The 24,447-nt window shown below is 36.0% G+C and overlaps 1 protein-coding gene across 35 annotated transcripts in view; it reads right to left on the bottom strand.

The window, feature by feature from the left end:
- LOC114280735 (Pentatricopeptide repeat (PPR) superfamily protein) overlaps positions 1-24,447 on the bottom strand; it is a 55,514-nt gene that overhangs the window by 1,584 nt on the left and 29,483 nt on the right. For 5 of the 35 annotated variants that reach the window (XM_082879013.1, XM_082879008.1, XM_082879015.1 and 2 more), the window contains exons 1-7: positions 19,964-20,207; positions 19,632-19,701; positions 16,899-19,543; positions 16,655-16,785; positions 11,975-12,164; positions 10,500-10,641; positions 345-432 (exon numbers count right to left, since the gene is read on the bottom strand). In XM_082879013.1, the coding sequence (XP_082735139.1) occupies positions 17,030-19,525 (2,496 nt within the window). In that variant the 5' untranslated portion in view covers positions 19,526-19,543; positions 19,632-19,701; positions 19,964-20,207 and the 3' untranslated portion in view covers positions 345-432; positions 10,500-10,641; positions 11,975-12,164; positions 16,655-16,785; positions 16,899-17,029. Of the gene's footprint in view, positions 1-35; positions 433-2,245; positions 2,357-9,365; positions 9,974-10,499; positions 10,642-11,974; positions 12,165-16,654; positions 16,786-16,898; positions 19,544-19,631; positions 19,702-19,963; positions 20,215-24,447 lie in introns of those variants that run through there. The other 30 variants (XM_082879016.1, XM_082879024.1, XM_082879011.1 and 27 more) reach the window with 20 other exon arrangements.

The following is a 24,447-nucleotide window of genomic DNA, read 5'->3' as shown; positions in this document are numbered from 1 at the left end:
TTGGAATGTGGAAGGAGCCTATCCACAAGAGAGATGAGAAGGCAAAAAAATCCCAAGATTTTCATTGTTACCCCAAGCATGAGAGGATGACACAGCCAAGAAAATAGGCACACTGAACATTTCACCAAGGCTGAAAAATTATTATACCTATGCATTGACATTACATCTAACTAATAAAAAGATCTCTCATGCTACTTTCAAATTTCAATAACAGGAAGTAACATATCGGTGAAATCAAACATAGATTCCTAATTTTCTTAAAATAAGTTTGATAAAATGTTGTAGATTAAGTCATCTGTTAGGTTTTTAAATCATCAAATTTTGACGGAGAATTGGATAAATACTTGTTCAAAGTTCCAAATTCTGACTCCGTGCCAACTGAGCAGTCCAAGATAGTCTCTATTGACATTTTGATGAAGTTCACTGTGAAGTCTGAAACCACGTAAAAATTAGCAGTAGTTAAAAATAATAACAGGACAGAGAATCATAAAAAGCAGCACTTCCTAATCTTCTATGGCCAGAGTTTATTTAGCCAAGTTGTATTATTAAAATCAATAGGGAAATCTATGATGTGCGTCCCTAAAAAGGGGCACATTGTAAAAAGGTTAAGATTTTTTGTGGTAAAAATTACAAATGTTTGTGGTGTGTGTTGTATGGCAATTTGTGGTAAAAGTCATGTTATAGTGAATTTATGGCGTGCAACCTAAAGTAAATGTTTTTGTGGTGAGCAAAAAGTTAATACTTTTTGTGGGTGAGAAAAGTCCTGATATTTTATGTTTTGTGTAACAAAATTTTGTGTTGTTATGAAGGTCATTACCATGTGCATCAAATCAAAATGGTTACTTATCCTCATTAATCAGTAAATTTATAAGAAGTGGATTTACTTAGTTTCTACACGTAGTTGTTCAAGTCTACTAAGTTTTAACAGTAGAACTCCATTTCAATCCCCTCCAGGTGATGCAGAATATAAGAAGCTCAAGGAAGTGTAAATTCAAAGAAATGGCAATATTTAGAAATAGGCATGATTTCAAAGTAAAACTGGTAGGAATCTTATAGAATAATGCTTCTAGTATTATTGGAGTCTTATTTTATGATTAGTTTATATTTTTTAGGATTTTTAAGTCAAGGGTATTTTGGTAATTTTCAAATTTGCAAACATGGGCTGTAGAGGTCGCCCGTGGGTCAAGTTATTTAATTAGTCTTTGTTTTTGTTTCTCGTTTGGTCTTAAATTAGTTTTAGAAACCACAGATATTTTAGTAATTTATTTATTTATTTATTTATTTTTAGGAATTCTCCTAATCCTATATAAAGCCATGTAATGCTTCTAATTCAATAGAATTGATATTTTATATAAAAAAAAAAAATTAAGAGCTTTAAAACTTCTTTATGGATTGTGTGATGCAATCAAATCCTAATCCCTTCCTATGCCTATTAGACTTCAATTTAACCCTTTAAACCCTAAATTATTCACTCTGTTTTCAAAATTCAACGCTGTGCTACATCAGTTTGGTATCAGAGCTTAGATTCCGCCATGATGTTTTCACATTGTGGGAGATCCTATACGAGTAGATTGACTTGGGAAGAGAGTAAAGCGTTTCTTAGGAAAAAAATTTGTCTGAGGGATCATCAAGATGATTTTCTTGATCAATTGTATGCTCTTCAGCAAGGTGATATGTGTCTGATTGATTATGCAAGAAAATATAAGGAGTTATTTTTCAAATCTAGAGTTGTTGAAAATGAATAAATGACTATTGCTCGTTTCAAAAGTGGATTGAGATTTGGAATTAAAAAAGAGATGCCTCATGCATATTTGGAAGATCTCAAAGACGCTAATGAAACAACTATATAATTTGAGTTTCTTTATAAAATTTATGGAGAAATCTATAATTTTGAAGCCTACGCATAATGAAAAAACTATCTAGCAAGACCAGCTAACAAAAACTCCAAAACAAAGGGTTAAAGTGCCATAAAAAGATGCTGAACATTCATAACAAGATGTGCCAAAGTCTAATGTTGTTCTTAGGGATCAAAACCCTACACAGTTGAAGTTGCAAGGCAAGGAATTTGTTCAAAATCTGCCTAATGAGAATGATGGCCAGATTATGAAGGATGAGAAGCCACCAACTGAAGCTCCATGTATTGAACTTGAAGAGGCTAAGGGTGAAATCAAAGAAATTGCCATTCCTCGTGCTCTTGAGAGTAATGAATCGAAAAGAGCAGTTGCTAGTTCAGAACATACAATACCTTTAGAGGTCATGACATTACAATCTGAGGTCTTTGATGAATGTGCTCCAATCATAATAAATGCCGTGGCCAATAGTGAATCAAAATATGATCTTGTGCTACATAGAGAGGCTAAAAAGAAAAGAATCGAGGTAGTTTCCAGAAATATCAAAGAAAGCTTTATGAAAACTGATTTGGATGAATTCAAAGATGTGTTTCCTATGCCAATTGACTTTGTTATTCCAGCAAAATTTAGTGACATGATTGAAAAGATTAATCTCATTATTTTTTTTGCAATCTCCAATGAAGAAAAGGTGGAGTCAACTTGAACATTTTAAGGTGAAGCCATAGATGCAATTTCAAAACTTGTGGATGCTTATATTTCAACACTTCAAAACTCGTGGTCGAGTTTTTTTTCCAACCAAGGGATAATGATGCAGAATATAAGAAGTTTAAGGAAAAGTAAATTCAAAGAAGTGGCAATATTTGAAAATTGACATGATTTCAAAGTAAAACTAATAGGAATCTTATAGAAAAATATTTTTAGTAAGTTTTGTGATTAGTTTATATTTCCTAAGATTTTTAGCTCAAGGGTATTTTGGTAATTTTCATATTTGCTAACATGGATTGCAGGAGTCGCCCGTGGATCGTCTTGTGGGTCAAATTATTTAATTAGTCTTTATTTTTGTTTCTTATTAGCCTTAAATTAGTTTTAAAAATCAAAGATATTTTACTAGTTTTCTTTTTTGGTTCTAGTTGGTTTAAAAAGTCTCATAATCCTATATAAAGCCATGTAATACTTTTAATTCAATAGAGTTGATATTTTATAAAAAATTGATAGCTTTGAAGTTTCTTCATGGATTGTGTGATGCAATCAAACCCTAGGTATAATGTCTATGGAATCTAGGTGCAAAGCCTAGACCTACCTCCTTTCTTCTTCTCGGATTGCTGTTCACAGCCCTCTAAAAGTAAACTTTTCAACCTCAAAACTCCCTCCAATCACTCCCAAATCAATCCTAATCCCTTCCCCTACCTATTAAGCTTCAATTTAACCCTTTAAACCCTAAATTACTCACTCTGTTTTCAAAATTCAACGATATCCTGCATCACCAGGTTATTATTTTACAAGAAAAAATAAATCTTTTCTTCACTAACTTCCTATGAAAACTAGAAAACACATGCCCCCTACTGATGCAAAGTATAAGGAGCTCAAAAAAGACTAAATTTAAAAATAAAAAAATAAAAAATAAAAAATAAAATTTGATGACATTTGGACATTGATATAATTTCAAAGAGAAATTGATAGGAATCCTATATAATTGTGTTTATAGTATTATTAGTCTTATTTTATGATTATTTTGTGTTTTCTTGGATTTTTGGATTAGGGGTATTTTGGTCATTTGCAAAATTTCCTAATGTGGGTTGTGTGGGTAAGCCGTGGGTTGTCTTGTAATCAAGTTATTTAATTGAGTTTTATTTATGTTTCTTATTTGGTTTTAAATTGGTTTCGAAAAGATATTATATTAATTTTCTTTTTTTGTTCTATTTAGTTTAGTAAGTCTCTTAGTTTTATATAAAACTATGTAATACTTTCTTCTTCTTTTTTTCTTTTTTTGATCAGTAACTGTTAGAATTTACCAATTTGCTCCTCCACCTACCATCTCCACTAGCACCCACTTCACCTACCACCTCCACTACCATCTCCACTAGCACCCACTTCACCTACCACCTCCACTACACTACACCTACTACCACCTTCTCTTCTATATATAGGAGTTGTAATACATAACACAAATCAATCAATCAATAACAATCAATAATATATATCAGTTTATTTTACATGGTATCAGAGCGGGTTTAGAACTTGGTATTTTCGCTTCCCCGGCGGGCGGCAATCTCACCTTAGCCGCCCGCCGGACCTCAACCTAGACAACATAAGCCAACACCAACAGCCATTATTCGTCGCGATCACACACACACACACGCACATAATATTTCACGTCCACTAGAAATACCAAACAGCCAAACACATCACCAACAAATTGCGAGAAAAGCTTGGAAACCCACCTGGGTGGGCAAGGTTGCAGAAGTGCATCCTGACTTATCACTCCTCTTCAGATTCAGACTCGGCACTCTGGAGCCATTCCACAAAGGGCTTGATATTCTTCCAGATCTGTGAGCCTTTATTGCTTCCACCTAATCCTTTCTTATACCACTCCACTACAAACTCTTCTTCCAGCAAATCATTGTCATAGAGCACTTTGAGAACCAATGCCACCTCTTTCACCGCCTCAGGGCTGGCTTTCCCAACACAGAAGGCCTCAATTGCATTAAGCAGAACCAGCTGCGATCCCTCCTCCTGAGTGGCAGCTACAAGATAGTTCTTTTTCTTGGCTACCTCCTTCGAAAACCCCTTTCCGGCACCGGAAAAGAGAGCTTCAAAGAGGGCATCCATGACCTCCTGGGGAGTACCAGAAAGAGATCCCAGAAAGGACTTGAGCTGGCTAGCAGGGGAACCCTTGTTGAGGTGTCGGCGACTTCAGCAGCTCAGGTTGTGGCCCAGTCGCCTAGTACTGCCACTTCCGCCGTTCCTACCATCGTCGATGTCGATTTGGGCGACCGGAGCTACCCGATCTACATCGGATCTGGACTACTTGATCAGCCTCATCTTCTTCCACAGCATGTTCATGGCAAGAGAGTCCTTGTGGTCACTAACACCACACTTGCACCAATCTACTTGGATCCAGTTGTTAGTGCTTTAACACATGGGAACCAAATGTTTCTGTTGAGAGTGGTATTTTACCCGATGGATACTGATACATTGAACACATAGCCAAGACAGATTCCCATACCCAACACACCACATTATTATGCTTCCCACTCTCCCCCACATTCTTTATTTTATATATATATATCTTTCTTTTTATTACTTTTTATTATATTATATTACCCCACTCCACTTTCTCTTATTTTAATATATATATATATATCTATGTATATTTTTTTTACTCTCTTACCCAACGTTCTCCCTCTGTACACTTTTGCAGTCTATGCTTTCTATCTTCCTATATTATTATTATTCTTATTCTTATTAAACAAAAAAAAAAAAAAAACATTTCCACACACCATTGCTGTTTTTCACAAATCCGTGTGATAAAGCTTTGCACACCAAACCTTACCTTCTTTTATTCCTCTCAGGGATCAACCCCGATCACACTTACAAAAAAAAAAAAAAAAAAAAAAAAAAAAAAAAAAACACACACACACAAAACAACTACATCCACAGGCGGAATTTTTCTTCTCTACTCTGCCGCCGGCCTCTTCTTTTTGCCTCCAGTCTGCTCCTCCACTGCAGCATCTGGCGGTCCTCCAAATCGGAACATCACGGTGGCCTTCCGCTTCAGTTCCTTATTTTCCGCCTTCAGCACACTTATCTCTGCTCGCGCATCCTTATACATGCGTTGGAGCAGAGCCAGTTGGGAATTTAACTGCTGCACCTCATTAGTCCTACTCTGCAGCCGGTTCGACAGGTTTGTGACCGCCGTCATGCTTTCCACACATACCTTCAAAGTATACTGATTGGCCTCCACATCCGACAGCACTGCCATTCTTTGCTCCACAGACCGCATCGGAAAGTTCAACGGAGTATACCCAGCGGTGTTTGGTTGAGGTTCCAGTGCCACCACACCAGTTCTTTCTCTCGTTGACTCGTTGAGGTCGGGAAAGAGGGTGAGCAGTCCACGGGAAGACGAGGACGAGGCCATTTTTCTGGGCACCAGAGTGTTACAGCGTATTACAGAGTTTCTCTCTCAGCACAACAGTGTTACAGCCTCTCTCTCTCAGCACAACGAAGAGTTTTACAGAGGATTTCGCAGTTTTTTTGCTTCTGCCTCGGCCTCAGGCTCTGTCATGGTTAAATAGCCGAGGCAGCCACGCGCATCGCGCGCCTCTTGCCACCAGCCGACAAACGGGCACGCAAGCCAAGGCGCCCACGTGCCTCGCCATCATGTCCGGCACACCTTTTGATGACTTGGGCACGCCTTTTGATGGCACGCCTTTTTATGGATTGGGCACGCCTTTTGATGGCACGCCTTTTGAAAAATTGGGCGCACCTTTTGAGGATGCGATTTTTTATGGGTCCGACAAGACTCTGTAAACTGTCCCGACATTGATTCCGGTTAGCTCCTTTATGGGTCCGACAAGACTCTGTAAACTGTCCCGACATAGATTCCGGTTAGTTTCTACAAGGGTCCGACAAGACTCTGTAAACTGTCCCGACATAGATTCCGGTTAGTTTCTACAAAGGTCCGACAAGACTCTGTAAACTGCCCCGACATAGATTCCGGTTAGTTTCTACAAGGGTCCGACAAGACTCCGTAAACTGTCTTCTACAACGGTCCGACATGACCCCATAAACTGTCTTCTACAACGGTCCAACATGACCCCATAAACTGTCTTCTACAACGGTCCGACATGACCCCATAAACTGTCTTCTACAACGGTCCGACATGACCCCATAAAATGTCCTCTACAACGTTATGACACCCCCATACAGTGTCCTCTACACCGTTATGACACCACCATTCAGTGTCTTCACCAATGGTCTGACACGACCATACAGTGTCTCCTATCCTTTTTTTATGTATTTTCTTGTTTTTGTTCCTCTCTCCAAACTCAAGTTGGTTAGTTTCTATCCTCCTTGAGTTTGCGGGGGGCTGTTAGAATTTACCAATTTGCTCCTCCACCTACCATCTCCACTAGCACCCACTTCACCTACCACCTCCACTACCATCTCCACTAGCACCCACTTCACCTACCACCTCCAGTACACTACACCTACTACCACCTTCTCTTCTATATATAGGAGTTGTAATACATAACACAAATCAATCAATCAATAACAATCAATAATATATATCAGTTTATTTTACAGTAACAAAAGATTTTATTGACAAATCAAAAAATGAATGAGGATAAGGCATCCTCTTGCAAAAAAAGAAAATGAAAGTAAGAAGTACATAACCTAAACAAAGTCTATCTCAAGTAAAAATCTACATGTCACACCCCGACAACCAATCTCTAGCTAACAAAGATAGTGGAACCCCCTTAACGAAAGAATTCACCGAAGCCCAAAAAGAAGTGAAGTGACAAATCTTATCCCACAACCAATCCACTTCTCGAGATTTATCTTCGGACAACCGTGCATTTCTTTCCAACCATAGAACCCAAAAAGTTGCAAAGATGGCACAAGTAGCACTTTGGCCCTCTTCGATCCTCCCATAGCACGAAAGTCAATTAGTAGCATATGTGCACTACCTTTTAGTTCCACCCACATAACATTCCTCAAAAGAAATCATTTGTGCCGTAGACTCAAAATAACTGGACAGTGCAAATATAAATGATTCAAAGGATTCACCATCCTTACAACACATAATACACTACTGAGGATTTAGAAAACGATTAGGTCTCCTTTTTTGCAATGTATCATTTGTCAAGATGCCTCCATGAACCAAGGCCCACATAAACACTTTCACCTTTAGATGAAACACAAGCCTTTCAAATTCTTTTGCAAAAAGAAAACTGAGGAACATGAGATTATCTATGATTTTATCCAAAAATGACTTCCAATTAAAGATACCCAATGAATGAAGAACCTAAACCCTCTTATCCTCCAAAAGAGGAACCAAAGAAAGATGATCAATTCTTGAAAACAAAGAAATCAACTATGTAGCCTTCCTATCATTGAGATTCCTAGAAAAATTGAAATTCTAGGAAATTGGAGCCAAAAGTGAACAAGCCATGGAAACAATAAAAGAATTGTGAAACCGAGCCACTCTATATAAATGTGGAAATTTCGAAACAAAGGAAGAGTGGCCCACCCAAACAATCTCCCAGAATCAAACAAGTTACCCATTACCCATCCTCACAGAAAGATAACAGGACCAAAATGTGTAAATTTGAGAAATTGATTTCCAACGAGCACGACAGTTGCCCCTCATAATCACCTATGAATCCCTACCATTATCTTGAGTTCCATAGTTGCTTCTAATAACAGAATGCCATAGTGAATCACTCTCAATTGAAAATCTCCATAACCACTTGCCAAAAAGAGCCATGTTCCTAGTCACTATATTACTAATGGCCAAAAGCTACTCCCAATTCACCAAGTGAGCATTCTTCCCCCTCATCCTTGCATTCCCAAAGAAACCCCCTAATCAACTTTTCTAATGACCTTGCCCACCTTCACTAGAATCTTGAACAGAGATAAAAATAAATAAATAAATGGAAATACTGCTCAAAACTGTCTTTAACCAAAGTATATCTACCCCCACACGAAAATAGAGTCTTACTCCACCCTTCCAGCCTCTTGCCAATCTTTTTCATGTAATGCATATGATTCAATAGAATTGATATTTTATAAAATTTTGAAAACTTTGAAACCTCTTTGGGTTTGTGTGATGCAACCCTAACCCTAGGTGCGATACCTAGACCTATCTTCTTCTTTTCCTTTATTTCTTCCTTAAATTTCAGAACTTCCATAGCCTAATTACTGTTCACGGATCACTGTTCACAGGCCTAAAACAGCATTTTTCAACCTCAAAACTGTATCCAATCACCCCGAAACCAACCCCAATCCCTTCCCCTATCTATTAGCCTTCAATTTAACCCTTAAAATCCTAAATTACTCACCGTTTAGGCCGTCAAATAGCCTCCAACGCTGTCCACCATCACCAATTTAGCTAACACGGAATAGAAAGATAAAGGCTGTGTTTGGTATGCAGTTCTAATCATGATTCTACACTCATATTTAAGTTTGGGTTTGGTGTTTGGTTATAACTTTGAAAATTTAATTTCACACTCACTTTTGCAAACTCGTTTCAGGTAGGGTTTTGAATTTTGAAATTTAGCCTACCCGGTCGTCTGGCCAATCGACCGGAACAATACTCTTTTTTTTTGGGCAAAATTGGCACCTGTTATTTTTTATATTTTAAATAAAAAATATTTTCAGAATTTTTTTAAATTTTTTATGAACTTTGAATAATTTTGGGTTGTGTATTTAGTTATGAGTCGTAAGTTTTTAAAACAAATATCATATGCCACATCAAAAATTTCAAACTCAATTCAAAACTCTTTTCAAAACTCATAACCAAACAAATTTTCCATACTCAAATCATAATTCCAAGACTCATAAATTCAAAATACAACTCTATTCTCAAACCATAATTCTAAAACTCTACCAAACGCTACGTAAATCTTTTTCACTTTTTTCCCTTTTTTGGCAATCTGCATCATAAGACAATCCAACTCATTCTTCCACACGATGCTTTTTGGATATTTGAACGAGAAGATCCATGATTACAAATTAAAGCAAACCCAAGTATATACATCACCAGCTATAGAATAAGAAGTATGATTAAGAAAAATTCTATATGACGTTCCTTTGAAAACCTGGTCCAACACACAATGAGCAAACAACACAATTAGTAAATACCATCACTTCCAAAAATTCTAGGTCAAGGAAAAAGAACTTCCTAATGCAATAAGCACCATAAGAAGGACCATATACCCTTGCTAATTTGAAAGCTCCAACTTTATGTTTTCAAACGACCAATTGTAAAACCTGGGTGGCCACATGGGCTCTCAGATTAATTAGTGTAGACAACATCTCCTTAAACTACATCCTCCACATTTTCTGGGCTGGTTTGTTGGGACAAAGCTCGCAAAACACAAAACAAAGAACCAATCTGCCTACAATGGAATTGGATTCACTGAATCAACAAGAATTAGTGGTAGGAAAGAGAAAAAGATGGTGGAAGAAAATTAATAATTTGTTGACTCACTGAGCAATTGGCACCAGAAATTGTCTCTCAACTTAATTTAACTATAATATAATGTTGATTGGATTACAATTAATTTCCAATTACAAATTCAAATGAACAAACTCAATTTATGCATCCCGTCAACCAAATAAACTAAAAAACTACGAGTAGGTTTTCAGGAAGTATTGATCCATTGGCTACAATGAAGCCAAAATTTGATAATTAAATAAAAGGTTACTTCAGAATAAGTCATATAAACTTGGACTAAATTGTTCCTAAAATATATATATATATATATTTGATAAATTAAATTGTTCCTAAAATAATACAACTCAACAGTTCAATTTTGAAATCCATTATCATAGGCCTGAGCTCCAAATTGCATGTCCCAAAACTACACAACTCAAGCACCAACATCAAACAAAGGAAAGAAAAAACTTGAGAATAAAACTCACCAGAAATTAATGACTGAATGTTAAACAATCCTGCAATCTTACGGTACTTCTCATCAAGCGTCTCGTTGACAAAAGCAAGCCCCATCAACAGTGGAGGTGATCACATTGTTGGCCTGAAGAGTTGCTGCAAGTTTATCTGAAACTGAAGAAGACAATGTTTCAGTAATTTCTCAGAAAGGGCTTAGTTCAGAACCATTATTAGAACTTCTATGAATATCCTGTACCAAGACAGGAGTGAAATTTTCACTCAATGCAAACATTACTACAACAAAAAATATACTTAAAAATTAAAAACATTAGTGATGAGAACTAATTTTATTCCAACGAAATGAAAAATCAAGTGCTAACCATAAGTCCATAACCCACAAATGAAGAATCAAACATTTAAAAATTAGGCAAGTCCTAGCTAAAATCAGGTCTATGCAACAGCCTTTAGTAGCCATAAATCCACAAAAATTGATAGCACATTTTGGTATTAACATGTAGGGGGACTTGCATGTAGGTCCTAATAGGTGGATTTATTGTCCAATAGGTCCTATGATAATTAATGGTGTTCCTCATCAAACACTATTAAAAGTCACTAATTGCTAATTTTCAGCAACAATTTGAAAATTGTCACAAAAAATGTCACAAATTATAAATTTTAGTGACAGTTTAAAAAATTTGTCCCAAAAAAAATCTACTAATTTTCAACTTTCAACGACGGTTTAAAAAATTCGTCACAGAAAAATGTCACTAATTGTAAGTTTTAGCAACAATTTATAAAAACTGTAACCAAAAAAAGTCACTAATTGTCAAATTTTAGCGACATGCAAATAATCGTCACAAAAAATTATTTTTATCAACAATTTTACTAAGATTTATTTTCAATAGAACTTGATGGGAATTACATCCAACTATTAGAACCTATTGGTAATTTAGCCTAACTTTTATGTGCATATTTAGCTGCAACTCCACAAAATAAGCTATCAAGTTCTGCTACCTCAACTGACTTTCAATTTGGCTATATTCATATCTAAGTTCCTTTATGTGTTGCATTAATTTATGCTTTGGAGCAAAATCAGGCCTCATGCCCCTTTTTTCAGAAAAATTGATACCGAAGATGAACAGAGATTGACAATGTGCAGAATTAGGTCTGCTGATGCAAATGACAGCAAGGGAATAAACAATTGGCCACAACTGAAAGTAGAATTGTTAAGGTAATTATTGGGGAAAACCATTTCACAAAAAATTAAAAAAATTAAACATCCTGGGGCATAGGGCTTTATTTTACAGAGCATCACCCAACAAAACACAAATAAATGGAGGCTAGTGTTTTATTTAGGCTATGCTTTAACAAATGGAGTATAAAGTTTTCCTTCAGTATTTTTAGGAATTTTATCAAAACAGATAGGTCTTGGATATTGGGCCTTGGAGATTGGGTGGTTGAAATGAAACTCGATTAGATTGAGTAAAAACAGATTTTAAAATCAGACCTGAACCATCAGTTTGAAGGGTTGTTCTTGGAGTTCATTCACGCTATTTGAGGAAGACCGAGTTGATTCTAGATGAAGAATCTGTCGGAATAGTTGTCGTCTATGCCAGTGTCTCACTGTCTTCCTCTTGGCTCATGCTCTGGGAGAGTGAAGGTGTGACTGAGAGAAAAGAAGAGGCCTCCGGTGTGATCTGCAAAACAGAAAGGGTGATTGAGAGAGGCTGAGATGAAGAGGATGACCCATGAAGATGAAAAGGAGTTTCAAATTTTGAAACTCAAAATTGCATCTCTGAAGAATATGAAGGAAGACAGTAAAGCGTTGACAAAAGTGGACTGTTAGATGGAGTAGAAATAGTTCTAGCCTTGACTCAAACTATATTTCTAACAATTAGATCGAATAAATCATGACTGTCGAAGTAACATGTAAAACAATTTTTTGAATCTGTCTTGTTTTATTATATAGATTTTTTATTTAAAAATCCATAACACCAGACAAATGATGTGAACACAATTGCATGAGGTATCCAAAGAAAACACTATTCATTATAACATCCTCAAAAGCTGAAGCACTGAACAAGAAAATTGTAGCCATGAAATAAAATAATGAAAAAAAATGTTCCTATACTGCTTCATGGAGACTCAGAAACACCCGATGCATGAAAATCTTGATCAGCCCTTTCAACCAATGTTTTACACGGACTCTTCTATTTCCCCCAAAGTACCCGTGTCCACCGAATGTGTGTCCGACACCCATGTCCAATTTGGACAATTGGATCTTCAACTTTTTACAATGTTTGAAGAATAATAAACTCAAATTTGCTAGAATACCCAAGAACAAATAGAAAAAAACGATAGTGAAAGTCAAAGCTACGAACCAAAATAACCAAACCAATGAAACATAAGTTCATCAACGTATAGACTAATTTAAAAATAATTCATACAATGTTATGAAGGCTGAAGATCAAAATTTAGAAAATTAAAGCTTGAGCCACATCTTAGCTATTCTAATAAGAAAACACTCTTAGTTCAGTTCGGTAAAACATGGGTCTCCAAAACCCGATGTCGTAGCTTCAAATCCTCTCTTAACTTTTATAATCAACTTTTCAATATATTTATTAATTATAATCCGAGGTGTTGGCTCATCTACAGATATTGGATTCTATGGAAATTGATGCGGGTTTGTCTGGCGAGGAGGTGGTTCAATAGGAGCGCTTGCAGGCTGATTATGTTCGTATTGCTCAGATGGAGGAGGTCAATTTTAGACAGAAATCGAGGTGTTTATGGTTGAAGGCAGGGGACTGCAATACAAAGTTTTTTCATCAGATGGCAAATGCCCATCGGAGAGTGAACCAGATTGGGAAGATTACAGTGGATAGGGTGGAGTTGACGGACACGGAGCATGTTCGGGTGGGGATTGTTGGTTTTTATGAGCATTTGTTTAGGGATTAGGGAGAGGGATGGCGCCCGGGGGTTGATGGAGTGGTGTTTAGTGGCCTCTCGAATTCTGAGGGGTTGGAGCAACCGTTTTCAGGAGAGGAGGTGGTGGGTACTTTGAAGGGGATGAGTGGTGATAAGGCTCCAGGGCCAGATGGTTTCACTATAGCCTTTTTCTAGCATTGTTGGGAGGTTGTCAAGGGGGATGTGATGGCGGTTATAGGGCAATTTTATCAGACGGGCCAGTTTGCGGAGTTGAATGCAACTTTTATTGCTTTGATCCCTAAGGTAGGAGGGGCTGAGGATATTCGTTAGTTTCGGCCAATTAGTTTGTTAGGCAGTGTGTACAAGCTTCTCGCGAAAGTTTTGGCTAACCAGTTTCGGTTGCAAGTGGGGGATGTGGTCTCAGAATCACAGAACGTTTTTGTGGGTGGCAGCCAAATTTTGGATGCAGTGTTAGTAGCAAATGAGTGTGTTGACTCTCGTCTGCGCGCAGGGCAGTCAGGCATTCTTTGTAAGTTGAATATTGAGAAAGCCTATGATAATGTCAATTGGGATTTTTTGATGGTTGTTATGGAACGGATGGGTTTTGAAAAAAAGTGGCGGCGGTGGATTTGGTTTTGCATTTCGACAGTCCGAATGTCGGTTTTAGTGAATGGGCCACCGGCAGGTTATTTTCAGACATTTCGGGGTTTGCGGCGGGGGGATCCATTGTCTCCTTTGCTGTTCATTCTTGTCATGGAAGCGCTGAGCAGATTGTTGTCGCGAGCAGTGCAGGGCGGTTTGTTGACAAGTTTTTCAGTGGGGGATGAGGTTTGTGTTTCTCACCTTTTGTATGCTGATGATACTTTGATTTTCTGTGGAGCTGATTCGGAACAATTAGGGCATTTACGCTGTGTCTCGCTATGTTTTGAGGCGATCTCAGGTCTGAAAGTGCATTTGGCCAAGTCAGAGTTAATTCCGGTAGGGGAGGTCGCCTAGCTTTTGACTTTGGCAACCATTTTGGGTCGTAAGGTGTCTCATTTGCCGGTGTCTTATTTGGGTTTGCCTTTGGAGGCTTCTTATAAAGCGATAGGGGTGTGAGAAGGGGTCTGAGATGGGGTGTTAGAAAGGGTGCAGTGTCGACTAGCCGGGTGGAAGCTGAAATATTTGTCGAAGGGTGGTCGTTTGACTTTGGTGAAGAGTGTTTTGAGTAATGTTCCGACTTATTTTATGTCAGTCTATGTTATTCCTGTGTCTGTGGCTAGTCGTTTGGAGAAGCTGTAGCGCAATTTTCTGTGGGGAAGTGATGGTGAGGAGTTTTGGTATCACCTTGTTAGTTGGGAATACATTTGTTGTCCTAAGGAGGAGGAGGAGGAGGGGGGGTTAGGGGTGAGGCGGTTATGCAAGTTTAATTTGGCCTTGTTGGGTAAGTGGTTGTGGCGATTTTCTAATGATCAAGATCAGTTATGACAGAGGGTGCTGGCATCTAAATATGGTTTAAGGAGGGGTGATTGGTACACCAGGTAAGTGAGGGGTTCTCATGGGTGTGCGCTGTGGAAAGGTATTTGGTTGGGTAGGGTTAGGTTATGGGATCAAATCAATTATCGAGTGGGTAATGGTATGCGTGTGAAGTTTTGGAAAGATCGGTGATGTGGGGAGATTACCTTACAGGAACATTTTCCTTTGATTTTTCAGTTGGCGGTGGATCCTAATGTGATGGTGGCTTCATATTTGGGTGGTGGCGATGAGGCGCTTGTTTGGGATATAGTGCTATGTCGGCAAACTCGGGATTGGGAGGTTGGTCAGTTGGTAGATTTGTTGGCCTTCTTGTATGGGGTTAGGATTGGCCATGCGGGGGAGGATGTTTTGGTTTAACGGGCTCCTCGCGTGAAAGGTGTTTTTTCTGTCTCTTCATTTTATGGGATTTTGTGCGGCGATGGGGAGAGGTCTTTCTCTTCGCGTCATATGTGGGTTTCTGGTGTTCCGTCGAAGGTGGCTTTCTTTGTGTGGACGGCATCATTTGGTAGGTTATTGACTATTGATAATCTAATTCGCCGGCATCATATTTTGGTGAATTGGTGCTGCTTGTGTTGTGCGGATGCGGAGACGGTTGATCATTTGCTTATTCACTGTCCGATTGCTTCTCGCTTGTGGATGGTTGTTTTTTCTCTGTTTGGCGTGGTGTGGATGCAACTCAAGCAAATTCTGGATGTGCTTGGTTGTTAGGGGGGTGGTCTAGTCAGGAAGCACCGGCGGAGAGCCTGGGCGTTAGCTCCTTTTGTGTTTGATGTGGCTGCTTTGGTTGGAGCGGGAATCATCGGGTTTTCCAGGGGCGGGCCCAATCGATTGTTCAGCTTCAATCTCGTTTTTGTGATGTTTTGTACAGTTGGGTGTCAGGTCGGGTAGATCTTGATTTATTTGTTGTCTTAGACTTTGTGGATGATTTAGTTGGTTAGGTCCCTATTTGAGAGTTCGGTTTTTGTATTCTTTCAGCATCTCCTTGATGCTTTTTTAATAAATCTTTATTTATCAAAAAAAAATATAAATACATCAATTTTTCAAACATGATATAATACATCTTGCAACCAACAATGCGACCCCCATGCACAGCGCGTGTGGGGGTCCACCTAGTAACAGTAAGGGTGTGTTTGGTTTGTATTTGTAAAGTAGTTTTTGAGATAAAAAGTAACGAAAACTTGTTTGGTTTGTCTTTTTTCAGAAATAGTTTTGGAAAATTATTTTGGGAGAGAGTTTTAAAAAAGTGATTGATTTGATGTGTATGAGAGAGAGTGTGATTTTGAAAAATAGGTAACCAAATAAAATTTTGAGATTTTTTTTGAAAAAATTTGTTTGGTTTGATTACTCTTGAAAATTTGTTTGTAGAGAATTTTTTCAAAATTTTTTTCAGAAAAACAAACCAAACATGCCCTAAATCTCCCCAACCAACCCCTCAATAAAAAATAAATAAGTGTTTAATGAAGGAGCCAGCCAACGCATTCTTTTCAAGGGTTTGAAGGTACTTGTCATATATATATTATGAACATGAAGTCAATGACCAGAACTATTCAGTTCATCAAAAAGATTGTGAACAGTGATTACAGTAGGAAAAAGCTTTTTGTATGACATCTAAATATGGGCTTCACATGCAAAATATGTTCATGATTAAATATCCACAGATCATTGGTTTTCCTTCTCTATTCCCAACAAAAATGATAATAACAATATACTATAGGGGGAAAACACATGTGAGATAAAAAAATCATACAGGATGACACACAAATGTAGACTGTCCGCGTAGATTAAGTGCATGGATGGCTCCAGCTCCTAGTAGAAAATCTGTTGATTACCTGCAAATAAACAGCCAAGTGTACAACCCAGATCCCCTTTAACTGAAGCCTGCAGCAACATCAAAACCTGTTACTTTGATGTACTGAAACACAGTCTCTGTGTTCTTCAAAATGAAATGAAAGACAATCTGAATCAAACAGTAGCAACTAATTCTACTCTACCTGGCAATACTTAAATAGGAGTAATCTGGGCACCTGAGTCCTGCATGCGAAGAACCTTCTTGGGCTTTAATGTACCATGTCGCAACACTGGCACGGTGCAGATTCATCTAGCCAGAGAGTCACCTGAGTCCTTAATGCTGAAACTTCACCTTCTTGGCTTTTAATATACCACGGTGCAACACTGACATGAAACGGGCATCTGGCTGAATTCCTTTAAATGACATCTCATTAACAAGGGTTACAGCCCTATCCACGTTTCCCTGACTACAATAGCCACATAGGAGAGCTGTGTATGTCACAATATCTGGTTCTAGACCTCTATCAATCATTTCATCAAAAAGGACAATAGCATCCTGTAGGTTGTCTGATTTACAATGATTGTCAATCAATACAGTATAACAAGTAACATCAGGTTTTAGTTCATTCTCTTTCATTTCATTCCAAAAAGTGGAAATATCCTTCGGTTCTCCATTGTTGCATCCTGCATTTCGACGGAAACGAGCCTTTCTCATTTTTATTTTGGAATGCCCATCAACCAAAACGGTGTAAGTGATAACATCAGGTTCAATACCCCTCTCCTTCATATCCTTAAAAAGATCACATGCTTCCTGCAAACAGTTTACCCTGCAATAACCATTTATCATCATCGTGTAGGTAATGACATCAGGAGTTAACCCTGTCCATAACATTGTATCAAACACCCGCTGGGCCTTTCTCATATCACCAGAGCTACAAAAAGCAGCTATAAGCTTGCTGTACATTATTTTACAAGGGGGATCATCCGAAACCAACACTCTCTCAAATAAGGCAAGTGCCATGTCATTTTCACCTTCCATACAAAGGTTACTGAGAAGTTTTAGGCATGAACTCTTTTTCACAAAAACTCCTTCCTTAGACAGCCGAACAAAAAGTTCATAAGCCTCTCTTGGATTGCCTGCATCACAGTACCCATTAACCATGGCAGCATAATTATGTGGACACTTATCTTCCAAACTATTGAAAAACATTTCAGCTTCCTTCACCTTCCCTCCTATGCATAAGCCTTCAACAATAATATTATGCGTAACAGTGCTGGCTTTTAAACCTTGCCCCTCCATATAATGTAAAAGGTTTAACGCCTCTTGTGCAAAGCCATTCCTAGAAAACCCACCAGCTAGTACATTATAAGTAACTATATCAGGTTTAAAACCCTTTTCCTTCATCTCCTCAAACAAATTCAAGGCATCAATAAGTTTTCCATGGAGACAATACCCACCAATCAAAGTTGTGTAGTGCACAACATCTAGAACCATCTTCTTATCCTTCATCTCATCAAGCAACCTCACTGCTTCTTCTAATTTCCCCAGTTTACAGAAAGCATCAATTACAATATTGTACAATACCTCATCAATGAATATCCCTAAATCCTTGAAGTTGTTGAACTGGTCTACTGCCTCAAAAGCCATGTCCATTTGACATAAACACTGAAGAATCAAGCTAACAATCACACAATTGGTTTCGATACCCTTCAATACCATTTCATTATGAAGAGACAAAGCTTTAAGTATATTCCCATTCTTACAGTACCCTTGAATTAAGGCACGATAACAATAAGTATCGGGAACCACTCCTTGTTCATCCATATCAAGAAAGACACACTCCGCTTCTTTTAACTTCATCTCATTAACAAACCCACGAATCACAGCAGTATAAGCAAACACGTCCATTTGAATATTTGCCCCTCTAGATGCTTGGAGCACTTCATACCCCAAGTGTGACCTCCCATGCGAGCAAAGCCCCATGATATAGGTTTTGTAAGTAAAGGCATTTGGGGTCACCCCAGCTTCCTCCATCTCCTGAAAAATGTCAACAGCCTCTTCCAAATTACCTTTTCTACAAAGTGCCTTAATCACAATACCATAGGTGTAGACATTTGGGTTCAAACCAAGCCTCTTGAATTGGCAAAAAACAGCCACGGCCATATCAGCTTTTCCACTATCAATCAAACGATTCAAAAGAAAATTACACAATAATACACGCGGCATAATGCCACGCCTTTTAGTTTTGAACAAAGTGTCAATGGCTTCATCAAACATGCCAACGCTAACATACGCCTTGACCAATGCATCGAATGCCTGAGTCAACGAACCGGGTCCCTTGGAATCAAGTCCCTCTACTAGTGCTTCAAATAAAGCTGAAATTTTAAAACCCAAACATTCCTCAGTCGATTTGATGACCTCCAAGAAGATAGAATCCAACCTCCTCCCCATATCCCAATAACATAATATCCTAATAATGGCCATGTAAGTGCCAACATTATGCCTAAAACCTTGTTCCTTCAGCTGGTGGAAGAATGTGAAAGCAAAACTTGGATCTTTCCTCAAACTATTTAAGATTTCAATAACCTTGCATGCATCTAATTCCACAAAATGGTTATCTACGGTGGTGGTGGCGGTGGTGACGGTGGTGTTGTGTGTACATACAATACGTTCATCATCAGTAACAGAGTCCGACAAGTACGAATTCAACAGGGCTGAAACTGATTTGAGCCGAACAAACTGAGTGTGAGTGTGAATGTGAAGATGGGTGATGTTTATCAATTTTCTACCACAAGAAACCAACCTTGTAGAGTGAGGCCTCCAAAACATCTGTGGTAAAGAACCAACCTGCAAAAGAACAAGCTCAACAACATGATCAGCTCGCGGAAACTCAATTAAACCCTAGGAAATGGATGAACCAGGAAAAAGAACCAACCGTTTACACAAACCCTACAGAGAGACTGCGTCTGAGGGCAAAAACATTAAGCTCCAGTAACACTGATCAACTGACCAAAATAAAAAGAAAAAAATTGGCTTTTGTTGTGGTGGAGATATACAGATCATCATATACAACAAATAATTAACCATCGTATACATCAAATAAGAAGGAAAAAAAATGAAAATTGGAAAAATACAGAGAACAAAATTAAACAAATTTCAAAATTTAAAAAAAACAAAAAAACAAAAAACAAAAAAAAAACAAAAACAAAAGGAAAGTTGATATGGACTGTGAGGGAAGGGTATTGTAGTGGTGGAGGTAGATTTTACCTAAGAATATGAGCTGAGATCTGATGGTTCCAGTGAGCGGTGCTAAAAGTTTCCGCCTGACGAACTCGGTGGCGGCGGCGGCGGCGACAGATGGCCACGGCAGTGGCGGCGGCAGCGGCGGCAATAGCGGAAGGCGGCACGGGCGGCGGCGAAGAGATGAGAGAGGGAGAGGAGTGAGGAGCTGAACTCCACTATGAATTGTGAAGGGAAATTAGTGGTATCACGAAATAATTAAAAAATGGGTCTTGGCTACCAATTAGCCTAGGCACACATAAAAAATAAACTCCAGTAAATGTTTTTAAAAAATTAAAAAATAATTTGACAAAGAAATAAAAAAATAAATTATTTTGTTTGGTTTAAAAATTTGAGTTTTTTATTTTTTTTTATTTTTTGTATTTTTTTAATTTGATGAATTCGTATTCTTTTGTATTTATTGAATTTTATAAATATTTTATTTTTTAGATTTATCTATACTATGTGTATTTAGAAAATAAAAAAGTTATTTTTCATTAAAAATTTATAAAAAAAACATGAAAAATGAAAATTTTAATTTTCAAAAAATCAATTAGAACCAAACAAGTTGATTATCATTTTTATATTATTTAATTTTTTGGGAGGCCAAAAATAATTTTTTAAAATTTAAAATATTTTTTTTAATATTTATCTTTATCAAATTAGGTTCCTTTTTTTCAAAAAGAATTCTGAAATTTTTTTCTAAAAAAGAAACCAAATAAGGACAAAAGAATTGAAGAACACAAGAAATCTTTTATTACACATTTAATTGAAATTAATACATTTTTTAACATATTTACATATTTTTAAGACACATTTTATACGCTTCTCAACCTTAAACAATGCTTAATGGACAGTTGTTAGCATTTGCCTTAAAAAATTTATAATTTTAATTATTAATATTTATAATATTTATATTTTTTAATAAATATTTTTTTTATGGGCCATTTTTCATAAAGTCCTACTCATAATTGTTATGTTCCATTTAATCTGTCTTTTTGGGCATGTTTCCTTTTTAAAATTAATACATAATAAAAAAAATCTCTCTTATTACATGAAAAAATTATATCCCTTGTTTGACAGGGAAAATCTCTTCTCACTTTAAAGAGAATCTCTTCATTTCATGGAGAAATTTTTTTCCTTATTTCATAGAGAAAATATCTCTTTTATTCCACAACAAAAATCTCTCACATTTCTAAAACCTAAATTGTTTACCTTCTCAAACTCTCTCACTAAATGTTAATGTAAATTTTCATAGTACAAATACATGCTAGTAAATAACATCCCCTCATGAAATCATACATTGTGAACATTCACATTGTTTGTGCTAGTATGCCTATTTTTTAATGTGAATATTAACATTAATTGTGATTACTGAGTAATACATTATTGATGTTGTCATGTTATTTTGGTATTATAGAGACATGTAGCGAACCTAATTTTTCGTAAGTCATTACTTATTATTATTACTTTATTTTATTTTTGATTTTATTAATTACATGACTACATGAAAATTTAATGTGACTACATGAGAATTTAATGTGGTATTTAATTAATTTAATGTGATATTTAATTATATATAATTAATTTAAATATTTATATATATTTATATTTATATATATATAAGGTGTTCTATATATATATATATATATATATATATTTAATCTTATATTTATATTTATATATGGTGGTCTATTTGTGTAATATAATAGTGATTAGGTTATAATACCAGGAGGAAAAAGAGAAAATAAAGTAATATAAAATTAATTAATTTAGGGCTTTTTTGGTTAGATATATATATATATAAAGAAACCCTTTAGAGTCTTTTTGGTTAGAGATATATATATATATATATATATATATATATATATATAAAAGGGAACCTAGAATTGAAACCAGCAGCATCTACCACGAAAAAAAAAAAAAAAGGAGTGCAGCGGAGAGACAAGGACGGCAGAGGAGAAAAGGAGAAAAAAAAAATTAAGGTTTTATTTTAGTAGTTTAATTAATTGTTTAAGTGATTCTTTAATCTTCAAAAAAATATTATCAGTACAAAATTCACTTTTTTTGATTTATGTTTAATTTATTATTTTTATTTATTTGATATTAGTTTGATTTTGTATTTACATGAAGATGATAGATTGATTTTAATTACTTTAATTAATTGTGTATGTCAGGTTTAGGGTTTTTATACATATTTATTTTATGGTTGTAATCACACTCATGGTTAGAACCCATAGATAAATTCCTTACACTCCACCATAACTCCATGAATTGTTATTTTATTGAGTGTTGGTGAGAAAGAGTGTATAAAAAAAATGTGAGGATTTTGAGATTTATTTGAATGTCTTAGGCTTGACATTGTTATATTTGTTCTTATGAGTAGATGAGAGATTATATATATATATATATATATATATATATATATATATATATATATATATATATATTGTTGTCTCGTTCTTAGGAGTAAACAAGTATTTTGATTTATGCGCGTACGTATATGTTAACCATCCGGGGAGTGTGGGTCAAACTCAGAACGATATCCCCGTGCAAGTTTTGCTTCAAAGCGTTATTAAGTATACAGGAGGCACATGAGATATATGTGTAGGCCGGAAGTGAAGGGTCAAAGTGGTGAAGTTAAAGTACAAAGAATTTAATTATAATTTATTTGTATAGTTTGAATTGCTTTGATTTGTACATCTCGAAAAATAGTAAACGACTTTGATAAATTACGAAATTTGGGCAGAGGCATGTATACGTAATTCTAGACAATTTTTATATTTTAACTTTTTACTAAAAATATCGATTAGAACTTATAATCAGATTATTCTGGTTACAACTATTTTTGTTCATATTAGTAATGCAGATTTTAGATGTTGTTTTAACCTACAAGACGAGCTCATTTTTATTGGTTTCATGTAAATTAAGGTAAAATATTATTCTGAGCACTTTTCGTGTTTTAAACTTTTTCGAAAAAAATCATCTTATGGCAGTTTCTTATTGTTTTCAACTTCAGATTTTTCGGTTGAATTCTGTCTAAATTCTTCTATCAAGTTTTTCTCTCAACTTGTTCAGTTTTTACTAAATTCGTTCACATTGTCTTTTACAAAATTTGATTTTGTACAACTTTTGTTCTTTGAGTTTTGGTCAATTTGAGTTGTTTAAGCATGAAAAGGTGCATTTTTATACTTCTTCAACAAGTTACTTATGATTAAATTATATTAACTTTATTTTTTTGCAAAATGGTGGGTCTTATTAACTTTTTATGCATGACTGATCCACCACATTTTTATTTTTATTTTGTTTATTTCATACTCAATTTATATTTCGTTGGGTACGAGCAAGAAAGTAAATACCAAAGTATCTCGGAAAGCTACCAATTCGTCTAGTGCGGATAGAACTACTTGTCTTGTCCCGTAACAAGAATTAAATGTATTTTTGTTTGTGTCTGGTGGACACGTGGATATCAAATATTGGTACTCATACCAGTATACTTGTATACTGACCCGTTTTGTCTCTTGGCATTTCAAGTGCATCCTGTTTGAGCACAGCCGAGCTTTCTTTGTAGGATTAGTTGGGACTACGGTGGTGAAGAAAAATAACTATAGTTGTTGGACATGTCGTTTGAATTTTTTTTTGTTTTCTTGAGCTTACGGTTGATATTAGTTTATTTATTTATTTTATTTTTTTTATGACCTTAGTGTTTTGACAATTTGGCAAGGTTTGTAACTTTACATTATTTAAGTTGTTTTGATTATTTGTTGTTACTTTAATATTGAAGATATTGGATAGTTATGAAATTATGGTAGATGATTTGATTGGCGTTTTTTTTTTTTTTTCCCTTTGTATTCTTTTGAGCATGTAAATTTATTTAAACCTTTTTGGGACGAGAATGTTTAGATTTTGTTTCACCCCTAGAATTTGGATGATGGAATATTGATTGGGTAATTTAATATTTAATTGTCCAAATTTTGGAGCGTGACAAAACATTTACATTGTTGCTAGTTGTGTGTGTATAACCATTGACTTGTATACATTGTGATAAACGCAATGTTGATGTGAATATTCACATCTCTATGTTGTATTGTTAAGATACACAATATGTTGTGACCAAAATATCACCTTATTATTTACACTTGTGTGGTTATTTCTAAATGTAAATATTAATATTGATTAATAATGTGATTATCACAACACCAATGTGAACTTTTACATCATGTAATAATTATGTAAAAATCATGAAAACTCATACAATAATCATATATGAACATTCATATTATGCAATAATCAAGCAATTATCAGTCAACATTGCACATTATACAACCATCACATATTTCTAATGTTGAAATTCATATCATAAAATGCAAAGCATTAAAATCTGATAATCAACAACAACAATGATTTCAGTGAATATGAACATTCACATTCACAAAAACACTCACCAATAAGCATTCGCATACACGGATACA

Source organism: Camellia sinensis, chromosome 7 (genome assembly GCF_055761805.1).
Source record: "Camellia sinensis isolate YWXY chromosome 7, ASM5576180v1, whole genome shotgun sequence".
Taxonomy (NCBI): domain Eukaryota; kingdom Viridiplantae; phylum Streptophyta; class Magnoliopsida; order Ericales; family Theaceae; genus Camellia; species Camellia sinensis.
The sequence above is the reverse complement of the archived record's forward strand: the minus strand, read 5'-3'. Positions and strand labels throughout refer to the sequence as shown.